At 34.7% G+C, this 18,161-nt stretch overlaps 1 protein-coding gene across 7 annotated transcripts in view; it reads right to left on the bottom strand.

Annotated features, from left to right (window-relative positions):
- LOC142323571 (NACHT and WD repeat domain-containing protein 2) overlaps positions 1 to 18,161 on the bottom strand; it is a 182,548-nt gene that overhangs the window by 47,565 nt on the left and 116,822 nt on the right. For all 7 annotated transcript variants that reach the window (XM_075363384.1, XM_075363419.1, XM_075363411.1 and 4 more), the window contains exons 17-20: positions 13,715 to 13,823; positions 11,475 to 11,662; positions 7,221 to 7,294; positions 708 to 837 (exon numbers count right to left, since the gene is read on the bottom strand). In XM_075363384.1, the coding sequence (XP_075219499.1) occupies positions 708 to 837; positions 7,221 to 7,294; positions 11,475 to 11,662; positions 13,715 to 13,823 (501 nt within the window). The remainder of the gene's footprint in view (positions 1 to 707; positions 838 to 7,220; positions 7,295 to 11,474; positions 11,663 to 13,714; positions 13,824 to 18,161) is intronic.

Below are 18,161 nucleotides of genomic sequence, written 5' to 3'. Positions count from 1 at the left end.
AAAACATTCTGTTTCCTTTGTAAAATGCATAATTGACCACCTAAGAATTCATCATCTACTGACCTACATTGTAATGGATAAGCAAGCATGAAGTCAGTGAAAATGATTAGTAAATATATTTTCAGATAATCCAAAAATAATTGTGCAGAAGTATTTGTCTTGCTAAGAGAGATAAAAAATTTAATTTTTTTGATGTAGATATATGTGCGAGGTCAAAGTAAGGTAATACAAAGATAATAATAAAACTGGGAAAGTTATATTCTGAATAATCAATTACAATGAAAAGAATAACGAATTAGTTTTTTTAATTCATAGAGGATGTTAAAACACAATAAACTTAGCCAACATGGTAAACTTACAAACAAAATGGAATTGAATCATTACAATAATCAGTAGATCATTACATATCATTGTTATTCACTGGAATATTATCAAAACGCTAACTAAATTAATTCATCACTAAGAGATTAAGAATCTGGTAGCATAGAATCCCTTACTGTAAGAAAAATACAATTAAGACATTGCTCGGTTTGACTCTGGCAAGGGTCTGACGTTGTTTGATTTTTTATTTCATCATTATTATATTTCTTATTTAAATATAAGAGTAGAATGTTCAAGGTCATAGTATTAAATAAAATTAAGAAAACTCATGATAAATCAATAGAAATATTACAGAATGACATTATTTACTTCATTTTATTAGTTACCTGATAAACAGTAGAACCACAGAGTTTATCATATATCCAATTTTGATCAAAGAGATAATCACTAATAAAATTTTGTTTTTGTTGATAAGCCTGGTATGGTAGTTCTTCCAACCGCCTGCAGTTGTAACAACTGTAATAAATGTTCAAACAAAAATATTACAATAATAACTACAATATTAAACAGAATGTTCAACTTAAAAGAGACCCCATCTCTCAGTAGTTTATATTAAATGCATTTTTTTTTAAATTCATATATTAGTGTGAGGTGGATAAAACAATGTGGAGTCCTATGCAAGAAATACGGCATGAAAATAAATAAGAACAAAAAAATGAAAGTAATGAAATGTAGTAATGTAGTAATAGTGTAGATGGACCATTGAATACAAAAATAGGAAGAGAAAAGACTATGGAGGTAGAAGAATTTTGTTATTTGGGAAATAGAATTACTAAAGATGGACAAAGCAGGGACGATATAAAATGCCGAATAGCATAGGCAAAATGAGCTTTCAGTCAGAAATTTAATTTGCTTACATCAAAAAATTATTTAAATGTCAATAAAACATTTTTGAAAGAATATGTTTGGAACGTAGCTTTATATGGAAGTGAAACTTGGACCATTGAAGTACCTGAGAAGAAAAGATTAGAAGCTTTTGAAATGTGGTGCTATAGGAGAATGTTAAACATCAGATGAGTGAATAAAGTGACAAATGAAGAGGTGTTGTGGCAAATTGATAAAGAAAGATGCAAACATGGCCACTTAATAAGGCATCCTGAAATAGTCGCTTTGATATTGCAGGGACAGGTAGATGGGAAATAAACTGTGCAGGCAGGCAACATTTGGAATACGTAAAACAAATTTTTAGGGATATAGGATGTAGGGGTTATACTGAAATGAAACGACTGGCACTAAATAGGGAATCTTGGAAGAGCTGCATCAAACCAGTCAAATGACTGAAGACAAAAAAAAATGCAGTTAACTATTCAATAATGTTCATTCGTGATGGGAACTTATTTAAAGAAGAAATTTCATGTTATGTATGTATCAGCAAAGGTTCAGAGAGGAATTTGAAAAGGAAGCTCCAGTGAAAAGTAATATTCAGAAGATAGTTCAAAACATTTGTGAAACAGGTTTGATGTTAGACCAGAAAAGTGTTTGACACAAGTCAGTTATAACAGCTAATACTTCAGGACATTAAAGTGGCAGTTACAAGATCTCCTCATAAATTTTTACGGAGACTAAGCTGGGAAAAGAATATTTCACTAGGTTCAGCCCACACTGCAATGAGGCGAATGCTGAAATGTTATCCATATCAAGTGCAGGTTTTCCATGAGCTAACTAATGCTGATTATGCTAAAGAGTTCACTTACTGTCAACAGTTCAAGAACTACACCAGAGGCAACATTGGCATCTTAGATCAAGTGTTTTTCACAGATGAAGCGTGGTTTCACCTTGGTTGATGGATATATTAACAGAACCACCGAACCTGGGGTACTGAAAATCCACACATTTTTTTTAATCTCCTCTGCACCCACAAAAAATATAGCATATGTTGTGCACGTTTCAAGGTGATGAATAATAGCACCCTTGTTTTTTTTTTTAAATTTCAGATGCTGCCATCTATCAAGAAATTTTTTAACAGTTCAGAGCCTTACTACAAGATGAGCATAACTGCTGTTTGCAACAAAACAGCGGCACTTGCCGCTGTTTTGTTGCAAACAGCAGTTATGCTCATCTTACAACTTGCTTTATTATTGAGATGCTACAGGATTTTTTCAATGGAAGAATTATTTTTAAAGAGTTGTGGCCACCAAGATCCCCTGATCTGAGTAATCCAGACTTCTTTCATGGGCTTACTTAAAAGAAATTGTTTATAGGAGGAATCCACATATCCTGCAGGAATTGGAAACAAACATTACCAATGCCATCCAGGAAATAGACAGGATACAGCTAACAAGAATAGCCACGAACATGGACAAAAATGTTGACTAGTGTACAGAAGTGGATGGACATCATTTTCAACACTTTCTGTAAATTATTACATAAGTGTTGCCAATAAACTGTTACTTAGAGACTAAATTAAGTAATGGGCCTCACTTTAAGTTGAACATCGTGTAGTTATTACATTTAACATTTAAAAATAAATTTAATAATCTTACAAATTTACAGCAGGTCATCTTCCAAGGTCAATAGTAGAATATTATGACATACAGATTAGACATCACTTTCGATGCATAACACTGTTTTCCTGTTCATGTAATTAAATGGGCATAAGTTACTTTATGTTCAAGAACTATTTATTTTTTAATTACTAACAATATTTTTTTGAATCAATTACTATCAAATTACAGAGATACTAATTAGGATTGATGATTTGCAGAAGGAAGTTGGAGTGAAATACAGAAGAGAGTGAATGAACAAAAAAAATGTATAATATTTTTTCTTAGTCCTTTCGAAAATGTTTTTTAAGTTACTCATCATTTTAAATAAAAATTAAATTAAAAATTATACAACAAAGTATACTTTTAAAAAATGCACTAAAATTAATATGTTTTAATTTTTTAATTTAAAGTGTAACTTTTTGAAGTCATACTTTTGAATTTCAAAAGTCAAAATTTAAAGATGAACTGAAAACTAGATTATTTATTGTTTTATGTTGAATTTTTATTATTAAGTTTTAAGATTTATTTCATATATTTTAATGGTTAACTTTGATATCCTCCTCTATGAATCATGAGACCTTGCCGTTGGTGAGGGGGCTTGAGTGCTCAGGGATACAGAGTAGCTGGACCGAAGGTGCAACCATATCGGAGAGGTATCTGTTGAGAGCCAGACTAAGGAATGATTCCTGAAAGAGGGCAGCAGCTCTTTCAGTAGTTGTTAGGGGCGTGAGTCAGGACGACTTAAACGGCCGTATCAACATCACTCAGTCCTCTGTGTACTGCGCAGCTGAAAGCAATGGAAAACTACAGCTGCTTTTTTTCCAAGAAAATGTGGCTCTCTGCATTTTCACATACCAATAATGGAGGCGCCTTCCTTGGTAAAATATTCCGGAGGTAAAATAGTCCCCCGTTCGGATCTCCGGGTGGGGACTACTAAGGAAGGGGTCACCAGAAAATTAAAAAATAACATTCTACGAGTCGGAGCGTGGAATGTAAGAAGCTTAAAAAAGGTTGGTAGGCTAGAAAATTTAAAAAAGGAAATGGGTAGGACAAATGTGGATATAGTAGGAATTAGTGAGGTTCGGTGGGAAGAGGAAGGCGACTTTTGGTCAGGTGATTTTAGAGTAATTAACTCAGCGTCAAATAATGGGCAGGCAGGAGTAGGTTTCGTGATGAACAAGAAGATAGGGAGGAGAGTGGAGTATTTCAAAACGCATAGCGATAGAATCATTGTAATAAGGATAAAATCAAAACCTAAACCGACAACGATTGTTAACGTCTATATGCCTACAAGCGCCCATGATGATGATGAGGTAGAGTGTGTATACGAAGAGATTGATGAAGCAATTAAACACGTAAAAGGAGATGAAAATTTAATAATAGTTGGTGATTGGAATGCAAGCATTGGAGAATGCAAGGAAGGAAATATAGTGGGTGAATACGGGCTGGGCAAAAGGAATGAAAGAGGGGACCGACTTATAGAGTTTTGCACGAAGTATAATTTAGTAATTGCCAACACCCAATTTAAAAATCATAATAGAAGAATATACACTTGGAAAAAGCCAGGCGATACTGCAAGGTATCAGATAGATTATATCATGGTTAAGCAAAGATTTAGAAATCAACTCGTTGACTGCAAAACTTACCCTGGAGCAGACATTGATAGCGACCATAATTTGGTGATAATGAAATGTAGATTGGGGTTTAAAAACCTGAAGAAAAGGTGTCAGATGAATCGGTGGAATTTAGAGAAGCTTGAGGAAGAGGAGGTAAAGAAGATTTTTGAGGAGGACATCGCAAGAGGTCTGAGTAAAAAAGATAAGGTAGAAAATGTAGAAGAAGAATGGGAGAATGTTAAAAAGGAAATTCTTAAATCAGCAGAAGCAAACTTAGGCAGAATAAAGAGAACTGGTAGAAAACCTTGGGTTTCAGACGATATATTGCAGCTGATGGATGAACGTAGAAAATATAAGAATGCTAGTGATGAAGAAAGTAAAAGGAACTATCGGCAATTAAGAAATGCTATAAACAGGAAGTGCAAACTGGCGAAAGAAGAGTGGATTAAAGAAAAGTGTTCAGAAGTGGAAAGAGAAATGAACATTGGTAAAGTAGACGGAGCATACAGGAAAGTTAAGGAAAATTTTGGGGTACATAAATTAAAATCTAATAATGTGTTAAACAAAGATGGTACACCAATATATAATACGAAAGGTAAAGTCGATAGATGGGTGGAATATATTGAAGAGTTATACGGAGGAAATGAATTAGAAAATGGTGTTATAGAGGAAGAAGAGGAAGTTGAGGAGGATGAAATGGGAGAAACAATACTGAGATCTGAATTTAAGAGAGCATTAAAAGATTTAAATGGCAGAAAAGCTCCTGGAATAGACGGAATACCTGTAGAATTACTGCGCAGTGCAGGTGAGGAAGCGATTGATAGATTATACAAACTGGTGTGTAATATTTATGAAAATGGGGAATTTCCATCAGACTTCAAAAAAAGTGTTATAGTTATGATACCAAAGAAAGCAGGGGCAGATAAATGTGAAGAATACAGAACAATTAGTTTAACTAGTCATGCATCAAAAATCTTAACTAGAATTTTATACAGAAGAATTGAGAGGAGAGTGGAAGAAGTGTTAGGAGAAGACCAATTTGGTTTCAGGAAAAGTATAGGGACAAGGGAAGCAATTTTAGGCCTCAGATTAATAGTAGAAGGAAGATTAAAGAAAAACAAACCAACATACTTGGCGTTTATAGACCTAGAAAAGGCTTTCGATAACGTAGACTGGAATAAAATGTTCAGCATTTTAAAAAAATTAGGGTTCAAATACAGAGATAGAAGAACAATTGCTAACATGTACAGGAACCAAACAGCAACAATAACAATTGAAGAACATAAGAAAGAAGCCCTAATAAGAAAGGGAGTCCGACAAGGATGTTCCCTATCGCCGTTACTTTTTAATCTTTACATGGAACTAGCAGTTAATGATGTTAAAGAACAATTTAGATTCGGAGTAACAGTACAAGGTGAAAAGATAAAGATGCTACGATTTGCTGATGATATAGTAATTCTAGCCGAGAGTAAAAAGGATTTAGAAGAAACAATGAACGGTATAGATGAAGTCCTACGCAAAAACTATCGCATGAAAATAAACAAGAACAAAACAAAAGTAATGAAATGTAGTAGAAATAACAAAGATGGACCACTGAATGTGAAAATAGGAGGAGAAAAGATTACGGAGGTAGAAGAATTTTGTTATTTGGGAAGTAAAATTACTAAAGATGGACGAAGCAGGAGCGATATAAAATGCCGAATAGCACAAGCTAAACGAGCCTTCAGTAAGAAATATAATTTGTTTACATCAAAAATGAATTTAAATGTCAGGAAAAGATTTTTGAAAGTGTATGTTTGGAGTGTCGCTTTATATGGAAGTGAAACTTGGACAATCGGAGTATCTGAGAAGAAAAGATTAGAAGCTTTTGAAATGTGGTGCTATAGGAGAATGTTAAAAATCAGATGGGTGGATAAAGTGACAAATGAAGAGGTATTGCGGCAAATAGGTGAAGAAAGTAGCATTTGGAAAAATATAGCTAAAAGAAGAGACAGACTTATAGGCCACATACTAAGGCATCCTGGAATAGTCGCTTTAATATTGGAAGGACAGGTAGAAGGGAAAAATTGTGTAGGCAGGCCACGTTTGGAGTATGTAAAACAAATTGTTGGGGATGTAGGATGTAGAGGGTATACTGAAATGAAACGACTAGCACTAGATAGGGAATCTTGGAGAGCTGCATCAAACCAGTCAAATGACTGAAGACAAAAAAAAAAAAAAACTTTGATATATATATATATATATATATATATAACAAAGTTAATTGTTAGTGATATAAAAAAAAAATTCTCATGCATAAAAAAATGATTGTATTCATTCGTTGGCAGTTTCAAGTAAAGGTACTGCTATGCATTATAAGGCCTATGTGCTATATAGGACACAATTTATTTGTGACTAGTTGACTTAATACTGATTCTAAACAAGCCAAATTATAACTAAAGTATTTAGCTTGGTCCCATCATGCATCAGCAAAATCTTTGATGTGAGCACAGTTAGACCCTCAGAAGAGGATATGTTTATTATTCATCTAATAAATAAACATTTATTTATAAATCAATAAATAGCACTATGTAAAATATGTTTAATTTTGTTTTGTTTTAGAGTAAGTTATTATTTTTCATTATGCATGTCAGATGAACTTGAACATAGTTAACTTGAATTTTTAGATTTTCAAAAAGGCATTAACAATGTTAAATGTTTATATAGAATTAACTAATTATAAACAAAAAATACTAACCTTCTCCCAGTCTTATTTGACTGAACTAAATGACGGGCAGAGACACTATCCATATTGGGTAATTTTAGTCCACCCTAAAATGGCAAAAAAATAACAAATTTTTAATATTTTAAACTAATTTATTTTATAATTAGTGTTATTACTTCAGTCAATTACAAAAATAAAGTGACTAAAAAGGTAGGGAACAAATGAATATCCATATTGCTTTACGCTCGTAAAAGAATAAATTGTACATTTAAAAAAAAAAACAAAAAACCAAAAAAAAACATTAAAATAGAGGCTCTTTGTGTAATTTAGCTCTGCACAGGAATTTCTAATAGATTGCAATTTTAGGATTGGGTGGACTGTATCTAAAATCTGAAAGTATAATAAGATTCTAAAATTAACTATAACTGTAGAATAGATCATTCATTAAAAAATCAAATCAATTGCAGAACATCTTTGATACTACTTTTTATAGTATTTTCACACACACTTTGTGTTCTGTTTTTGGGCCTACAGATGTAACATTAGTTTTACTTAATTTGACTTGACTTGCATGGGCAAATTATTTAATTTTTTGTAATATCACAAGAATTGACAATATCCTTGTGTATGTGGGTTTTTTGCTTAATTTTAGTTTTTTGTTATTTAAATGATCGATAAAGAAGTTGTTGTTTGCTCTCTATTATTTGTCAATAATTTGTTTATTCTATTCTGATTTATATAGTAAATAAAAAAACAAAAAATTAATAAAATACATTAGACAAATGTAGTATTTTAATATTTAGATTTGCAATTTCTTTGGATGTCTAGAAAACAATTGTATTTGTGCATATGCATGGTGTACACTGGCCCTTGCTTCTTACTCAGTAAAATAATAGTTTATCGCCCTCATTTAATTATTTTAATATTGATTAAATTAGTGATTCTTCAGGTACTCACTTATATCAACATTCAAATACAAGAAATCTGTATGTTTAAATTTTTGCTTATTGATGAAAACATCTAGTAAAATAAAACCTGAATGCAACTGCAACTTTGATTACAATAAATTTATTTCAAACACAAATAAACTCACTTATTTATATAAAAAAAAAAATTAATAATTAATAATGAATAAATAGCAATAAATTTTTCAAAAATTGTTAAGTTATTATTGCTTTAGATTAGCTGGGGTTATAAAAATACTAAAAAATAAAGCAATAAAAGGAATATTGCTGTTGTCATTATTGAATTTCTGGTAAAGAATAATAAGGGTTAACCAGTGACAAACAACCATTCATCTACTTGTAGATTCATTTCAACTTGTAAATTTAGCACTAAATGAAAGGTCATGTGGTCATTAGTGGTTGTATTTAATTAGATTTCTTTAGGATGAATGATATTATACATTATGACCAACTGTTAACAAACAGGTATCAGAAGTGATGCCAATGTAATTTAACAAGTATTATGAGGGTGAGGCTAATTTAATCTGTATATAATATCAATAGTGGACCAGTAATGGAGAAATATAACCTAATAAATTAAATTAAATTTAATTTTAATACTAGTGCTCAATTTTATCACTAGTGATAGTTAATATGTTATACAGGCAACCATATACATTAAAAATCAAATACACTAATGTATTCTCACAAACACACTTATTTTAGTTCTATATTTGTATTATTTTCTACAGAAAATATTAAGTTCTCTCAATTTCTGACAGGTTGTCAAAGTTGTATACAGTCTGGCGTTGTCAGTCTGGTTTATGACACCCTTTCTGTTGACTAGTTCAGGCCATTTCTTTTGTATTGTTAGGTGCAATCACACTAATTGATGAACATCATTGTGGGTTTTGCCATAGCCTGTGGAGGTTCTCCTTGTTTTGACCACGATCTTTTTCACTCATTATTGTTGAAAGTTATCCGCTTTTCATCACTCATGATCAACCACTTCAGAAATGGCTTGATTTGATTACGTTTCAGTTGAGATTCATAGATAAAAATTCAATACAGTACATTTATCTGAGTCAATCATGTGGCACCCAAACGTCGAAAGCCACCTTTCAAAAAACTTTTATATATATATATATGTGTGTGTGTGTGTGTGTGTGTGTGTGTGTGTGTGTGTGTGTGTGTGTGTGTGTGTGTGTGTGTGTGTGTGTGTGTGTGTGTGTGTGTGTGTGTGTGTGTGTGTGTGTGTGTGTGTGTGTGTGTGTGTGTGTGTGTGTGTACATGGAATGGAGCAATGGTATTTTTTCTTAATAGTTTAAACGAAGATTAAATAAGATAAGTTATTTTTCAAAATTTATAAAATATTTTTTCTCTACCAAAATTTTTGAATAGTTAGAAGGTAGAAGAAATCTACCTTCAGATGTATAGACAATTTGCAAATTATAGGAGAAAATAATTTAAAAATTACTATACAATTATTATTTGCCAGTTTTTGAAATTTTGTTGTATTGTTATTTCTCTGTTAATTACATGAGCACATTTTATTTCTTTGTTTATTGAAGGTTTATGTCAATTCTTGAACAAAATAATTGATGTAAATTTCATCAATCATAGAATTGAATAATATGCAATCACTAATGATCGAAAGTTAACTAAAAATTTCTTATAAGCAATATAGACATTATGTATTTAACTTAAAAAAGTGTTATATAATTTAACTTGTGACTGAAAAATTTAAGTGATGAACCAATTTTATTTTATTTACTAAATACAACTAAGTATAAAATCAGTATCAGTTCACTAAAATCTATTGCTAAGAGAAAAGAAACTACAATAAGACAACTGTAATTTTTTTATATGCATATCATATCCAAATGGGTAGCTAATTATTGTAGTACTTATTGTGATGACTTCTAGCTTGGCTGGTCTCAAGTTTGATTCCCAACAAGGTCTAAGAATTTTCACTGATCATTTTATAAATAGTATGTATATGTTCTAGGACAAAATATTTAATAAAAATGAATAAAATGTAATATGGGTCATTTGAAAGTTATTGTATGAGACACTGTTTTACTGATGATTGTTATGAACTATGAACAAAAAAATTTCCTACATCACAGCAACTACTCACTATATAATTATCTGCATTAATTAGTTTAATATAACAGATTTAGGTTGGTAGTGAATTTGCTGTAGTGAATTATTGTTACTAACAATAATTGAAAATAATAATAGAAAACAATAATAACAAAAAAAGTGAAGATTGTAGGGAAAAAATTTATGGAGTCTTTCTTTTAGTTACTTTTTTGGTTCTTTCAAATTCAAATTAAAAAGCAATGGGCACAGTACAAATCTTTGTATGATTACTTTCTATAATGTAACTTGCCTTTTCTCATTTTCTTTTCTTTCTTTAGCCACCAGTTTCTTATTCATGATTAAAACAGAAGTTATCAGCCAAAAGTTATTTAAATTTTATTCTCAACAATAAAAATGACCAATAACTTATCTCAAAAATTTGCTGTATTAATGCAAGAAAATGCTAAAAAACAAATTCAATAAAACAGAAATAATTTCAATTTTTCACACATTGAGTACACAAATTATTTTAATAAAACTAATTTATTTTCAGAAACTTTTACAGTGGGTATGGTTAAATATTGGAGGGTTAATATAAGTCTCACAGCATTAATTAATTATGATATTACATTCCTTTGCGCGTGCGCGAGCATGTGTGTGTGTGTGTCTGTGTGTGCATACATACATACACACACACACACACACACACACACACACACACACACACACACACACACACACACACACACACACACACACACACACACACACACACACACACACACACACACACACACACACACACACACACACACACACACACACACACACACACACACACACACACACACACACACACACACATACATGCATGCATGCATGCATGTGGTAGGCATACAGATAAACTAATTCATTGAATTTATTTGTGAACTGAGTATTATATATTTCATTTAACACGGGCAAAATTGCTATGCAGTATAAAAACACTACAATAAACTTTGTAAAACTCATTTTATAATACAACATGACTCAATAATGAAGATGTTATAAAGTAGCAAAGAAGAAAAGTATAATCTATTTGACAGAAAAATGCTAATTTATTTCATTGCTTGATTGTAAACTATTACCTAATAATTAGTTTACAATTTAAAAACTAAAACAAATTAAGTTTTTTGAAATAATGATTTTTATGACAGTAATAAGCATTTAACTTTGCTTCAGAATTATGGCCAATGAAATTTAGAAATATTTTACTTGCCTTAAAATATTTGAACAGTGTCTGATGTGCCCAATTTATGTGACTTTTGTAGCGCTCCCTCACCAAGGAACGAACCATAACATCACGCCACTGTAATGCACAGCTGTTACCAACATTAAACCAAATCAAGAATGGTACAAGCTGTTTCACAAACTGTGCCCAAAACAGACAAGCTGGTGCCCAAACCACTGTAAAAACAACATAATGTAACAACATATATGTAACAATATATGTGAAATTATAACTATATCTGCAGAAAGGAATAAATCAGTCATTATTTTCAAGATTTTATTACCTTCTACAGATCAAAATTGTCAACTATGTAATGAATTAATATTATAATTACATACAATCAGTATGACGTTAAAAAGTCATGAAGAAAAGGTATTTAAACCTTACAGAAATTGAAAAATTGTTATCCACAATGGTTATAATGTTATAGTTAATGTGTTATAACTTTCATATAACACAACACAATAATTCAACTTTTGAGAACGGGCCTCATAAGTTGCCACTTTTAATAAATTGTTGAACCATTTAAAAAATCTTCCCTCCAATCTATTTAAAATACAATTAAAAGATTTTCTTTCACGGAAACAATATTACGCTATTGATGAAGTTTTAAATAATACTAATTAAAAACAAAAAAATACATGATTTATCCCATCCCATTTAATGTGTACATAAATAACTGTTGCAAATAATTTTCAATAACGGTTTCTCAATAGTGAATTATTTTGTAGGAATGTTTTATATTTAATGTATTTATCTTAACATTATTTTATATGTCTGTAATTAAATAATTAAGGTGGACTTTAAATATATCTGTTGTTTACTTATAATTAGTTTTTATATTTATAACTTAAAATACTACTATCCTGCAAATAGCACATGGGATCCGATAGCTGATTTACATAATGAAGATTCTAATAGCATTAAACCTAGAGTCCTCAGCAATTTGTATTTAGGTTAACATGCTGATAACCATAGAGATAATGACACAGGATTGGCATTCCTTGATGCCAGTCATATGACTCAGCAATGGATCACACAAACATTCCTGAATAGGCCACAAGACCAGCTCACTACCCCACAAGTTGTTTGATCCAATAATGGGTCACACTACAGTTCTTTTCAGCACAACTTTTTGCCGATTCCAAAGTTATGCAATGGTTTTTCCTGCAGCAATCTGAACCAACATGGTTTTGATTTAAGGTTAGAAATTTTTGTGTGAAGAGTGTGTTGTTTTAACATAACTTTTGTAACGATTGAACTTGATCACAACAAAAACTAAACTATAATGAATTTTTAACCATTCACTATTTATTAGCTATAGAACTTTTTTTTTTAATATTGAATAATTGTATTTTACAATAAACCTTTAATATTTTGTGCAGATTTGTTTTATTATTTGCAACTAGAAGAAGTAGCTAGTTGCAAAATCAACCATTTCAAGATTGAAAACCATCTAATTATGCAAAAGTAGCTAATTAAAATTTTCAATCATTATTTAAAATTATTGGAGTGTGGTATATTGCTATTATCTGCTTATTTAGTATTGTATGATTTTTCTTGACATTTCAGTAATAAAGGAAACATTAAACAAAATCACTATTATTACAAACAAAAAAACAGTCTTTGAATTTCCTGAATATTTTAGGTTGCTTTAATTAGATGGTTTTGCAAACCCATCGACTCAAAGGAAAATAATATAGATACATAACTTTTTGTTCTAAAAAAGTTTCTAATATGCATTTTAGATTGCTGTTGTTATGGGATTGCGGTCTGAACTAGCTGAAATGCGTCAACTAACTCAACTGACTCACTCGCACTGATTGCAGTGCTTAAACAGGGAACAGAAGGTACTAGAATTTTCCCACTAAATCCAACCTCAAACTTTCTATAATCTTCAAGTTTTACTACAGACCATGCAAACCTTGAACCACCAGTTACCCACTTGTTCACCAGAGAGTGTTCCCACCACGATTCAAGTTTGCTTTCTTGCCGTGCAATGTTTTTATAATCTATTGACATTGACCTATAATTTTTTGTTTGACTAAATGAGCCAGAGAGGGCCAGCGCCTCACCCTGTCACACCATGGTTACAGTTATGTGACTAACCCGCCAAATGTGTCACATGGCAGTCAATATGTTAATAGTATTTTGTCAGTATATTGTATATTTCTAATCTAAATGTATTGATAAAGGAACACAAGTGATTAGCAGTATGAATAAATTACCATATGTTGTTTGACTGTGGAACTGCGGCTCATGAGCTAACAAATCCAACATTTCTGAATCCATGAGACCAAATTTTGCAGACACCATCAAAGCCATAGCTGAAGCAACCTTAAAGAAATAAGAAAAAAATAACTAAATTATTCCATAATGAAACCAATAAGTAACTGAAAGTAACAAACAAATAAAACTGAGTCAAAATAAACATTACTTAGTCGTTGTAATCTGTATGTCAGCTTGTTTATTTTATTCAGTCATCATTAACGATAATATGAAACTTTCTTTATCTGTACATTTATTTGTATGCAGTAAGTTCTAATAATAATGGCTTTTGTTTACAGCTAAAATTGTTTTTACCTGAAAACAAAATTGATTTTCAACTTATACATTATCATCTGCATTAGAAATGGTTTATAAAGACAATCTTATTACTGTTACAAGCAAAGACCTCCAGGTGCCCTTCAGGGTGACTGAAAAGGTCTTAAAATCAGGAACATTAAAGAGACCAGCAAGGGATTAGTTGTGGTAGCGGTTGATACGGAGACCAGTCAGGCAATTAGAGATTCCACGGCTGTTAAGCGACTGAATGTGAAAATAGACCCAAAGAGAATGTGTAGGCTCCGGATTACAGTCTATGATATTGACCGTAATCTGACCAACGAAGATGTCTTGTCCCTCATTAGGGAACACAACATTGATTTGGATGAAGCCGCCTTCCAGTGGGACTGCAGTTTGGTCTTTAAAACGGGTAGGTGTGATACCCAGAAATATCACGGAGTCTTTGAGGTAAGTTCTGATCTCTTTAAAAATTTACGGCAGACTTAAAGTCGCAGGCAGACTATTTAGGGTCTTGTCTACATCTTTGGACATGGGCTGTAGATATGGTCACAGGGCTAAATTTTGTAAGTTTGCCCTAGTGTGTGCCCATTGTGGCGAAGAGGGCCACAAGCGTGACGATTGTTCGTATAGGTCCGAGGTTGTACTGTAAGAGGTTGCACAAGAATCATGAGCACCCAGTTGTTAGTAGGGGGTGTGGCTGTTACGTAAGGGCCGTTAATTCCTTAGCCAGTTAGGTTCGATCAACTAAATGCCCAGGGTGCTTATGTAGTTCAGGTTGAGTTAGGTGAGATTGTAGAGAGACGGAGCCTCGATGTTGTCCTTCTGCAGCACCCATCTGTAATTATGGGTGATCTGCCAGGCTTTCAGAGCTGGAAAAAGTATTGTGTAGGGCAAACCTATATGTCTACTATTCTATGCAGGAAGTCGCTTGATAATGTCTTTATACGGTAAGATTCTGACGCGCATCATGTTGTAGTTAGACTTGCCATTTGCGGACAGAGCCTTACAGTTGTTAGTTCATATTTCCAATACAGGGATCCCACTGAGGAATACCTATGGGATAGGATCCTTCTTGTTGTGGGTAATGGTCCAATTCTTATTGGTGGTTTCTCGAGAAAAAATCCAGACAGATTTTTTCTCGAGACCTTGACGGCCTGCCATTAGATGTCCTGGCAGAAAATTTCACTTCTGCGGTAGTGGCGGCGGCTGAAGCCGCCATTCCTAGTGACACTGGCCGGGAACGAATATCTAGTTGGTGGTCTCGGAATCTGACAGCAATGAAGCTGTCTGTGAACCGACTCAGAAGGACTGTGCTACGAGAGGATGATCCCGATCGGCGTGCGACCCTAACTGCAGATTACCGCCGAGCGAGGTCTAGGTACTTTCATAGGTCCTCCAAGCGTAATTCCTAGCGCTCCTTCGTTCAGAAGCAAGGGAACAGAGATCCTTTGGGCGTTGTGTATAGAGCCCTTGGACATAAGCGCAGGAAAGATGTCTTCTTGTTAGCCTTGTCAACCCGCGAGAGTGTGGTAATTGATAAGGACCGTGTCCTTAACATTTTGCTTCATGATTTGCTCCCGGATGACACTATGGCGGGTGAGGTTTCATACTACCGGTGTGTCAGGCGAGAAGTCGCGGCTTTCGAGAGCGACTTACAATCTTCTGAGATCACTGAGGCGGAAGTGCGCCAAGTGATCTGTAGTATCTATAGTACGGCACGGCACAAGGCTCCCGGATATGATTGTATCACAGTGGAGCTCCTCGTCCGAGCGTTTCCAGTAGTTCTTGGTCCCCTAACTATAATATACAATAGATTGCTCTTCGCTGGCCAATTTCCGGCGTGTTGGAAGCGTGGAGACTTGGCGTTGTTGTTCAAAGGTGGCGACAAAGATTCTACTGTTAGTTCTTACCTTCCACTAACGCTCTTGCCCGTGATTGGCAAGGTTTTTAAGAAGGTGCTATATATGCGTATTAATGTTAGATTGGCCACTGATCATTTGCTAATGAACAACCAGTATTGTTTCTGTCTGGGCAAGAGCACTGAGGATGCCATACTAAAGGTGATGGATATAGCATCTTCTAGATCATGTAAATATGTATTAGGGATTTTTCTGGACATATCCGGGGCATTTAACAACTTAAGGTGGCCCTCTGCCCTGTTTCAGATGCAGAAGCGTAAGTGTACACAAAATGAACTAAAAGTGCTCTCAAGTTATTTCAGCTATCGGACAGTTTCCCTGCGTCACGGCGGCTCGAAGGTTTGCAAGACCTTAACTACAATATGCCTTCAGGGCAGTGTTCTGAAACCCCTTCTTTGGATCATAGAATTCGATTTGATGTTGCGTTTAAGGTTGCCATGTGGTTGGTTGTCACGTCGTCGCTTATGCTAACGACGCGCTGCTACTGATTGAAGGGGATTCACGTAACGAGGTAGAGGTCTGAGCTGATCGTGCTTGTAAGACACTCCGACAGTGGAGTCTCCAACATAAGATGATTTTCAGCCCAGAGAAAACCACAATGATGTTGCTTAAGGGCCGGTTGACTGCTACCCGACGAATCCGGGTCCGAATGGCTGCTCTCCCCATTCGGAACGTTACGACTCAAAGATACCTGGGTGTTACACTTGTTTATCTTTTCGGTTCAAGGAACATCAACAGTATGCAGCAAAAAAGACCGCTGATGCTTTTTGTGGAATCCGTAGGGTCATTCATCCCAATTGGGGGTTGAATTACCGTACCATGCGTATCCTTTACAAAGGTGTCAGCGAAGCTAATATGCTGTATGCTGCGCCTGTCTGGGCTCACCGCATGGCTTTTAGGTATTGCGCGGACATTTTTCTGCGGGCCCAGCGACTCCTCTTGCTGGCTGTTATAGGCGGTTATAGAGCAGTCTCGCGGGAGGCAGTTAGTGTTATAGCCGGAGTCAAACCAATAGATATCTTGGCTAATGAGCGTAAGGAACGCTACATTTCCAAGGTAAATAACCTATTGACGCCAGAATGAAAGCAGGAGATTGAAGACCGGTAGCTTGCGTCTTGGCAGGTCAGGTGGGACGAATCCCCCACAGGTTTCTACATGCATGGTATATTTCCTATAGTATCTGATTTAGGTGTGATTGGATGGGTCTCCCTCAATCGGTAAATCACACAGTTTCTCTCCGGGCATGGTGCCTTTCGGGCGAGTTTGGCTAGGTTTCGTTTGGTGGGTTCGAGTCAATGCCCGGATTGTGTGAATGATGATATGATGATACAGTGGACCACGTCATCTACGTCTGTCCTCGATACGAGGTCGAACGATCACAAGCTGTTACAGAACTTGAGAGAATATATTCCTTTGTGGATCTCCGTATTAACTGGATGATCCGCCAGGAGTGGTCTATAGTGGCTGGTTTTCTTCGCGCCCTTGCGGTGTGTAGGTCTGCAGAGGGGGTTTAATAGAGGTAACCTCGATCGTGGTAGGATCTCGGGTGGTAAGGGTTCCGGCTTAGGCATTGGATTGGTTGAAGGCAGGCGCATTGGCATTGTGCCACGGATATATTGGTATTGTTTGTGATTCGCTTTGGGGCTTTTGCTGGTAGGGGTGGCCGCGTCGCCGAGTATGTTTACCCGTGTGACCGGGGCGTGGCTTCCCTCCGCCGGTGGCGGTCGTGATCGTGACTTGGTAATGCCACGCGAGACACCATGATGGGACCGGGTGGGGATGCGGGGTTTGTCCCCGGCTCCTGCGTGGACCGCAATGATGTTGCGTTTTCCTTATTACCTGACCTAAATTGGTCGCCTTAATTGGGTGTAGATCTGAATTTGTGTGTTGCGTAAAACATAATTTTGATTGGTATGATCCCGACCGAGGCCTGGTTAACTGTGAGTTGTAATCAGTTAGAGGGTCTAAAGACGACCTCCGGTAAAGCCCCCCAGGGCTTGGAACGAAGGGGGTGGTGTGGCGACCGGTAACGTCACAAAGTGGGTGTAGAAGTTCGTCAAAATTATATCCCTTGAATAATTTTTGTAGTAACAGAATGGTCTAAACCATGGAATAACAGAATGGTCTAAAATAGAAGAGGTTAATGTTATCTGTTTGGATGGGCATAAAATTGATGTTAGTTGCTGAAGAA

This window comes from Lycorma delicatula, chromosome 1 (genome assembly GCF_047948215.1).
Source record: "Lycorma delicatula isolate Av1 chromosome 1, ASM4794821v1, whole genome shotgun sequence".
Classification (NCBI taxonomy): domain Eukaryota; kingdom Metazoa; phylum Arthropoda; class Insecta; order Hemiptera; family Fulgoridae; genus Lycorma; species Lycorma delicatula.
The sequence above is the reverse complement of the archived record's forward strand: the minus strand, read 5'-3'. Positions and strand labels throughout refer to the sequence as shown.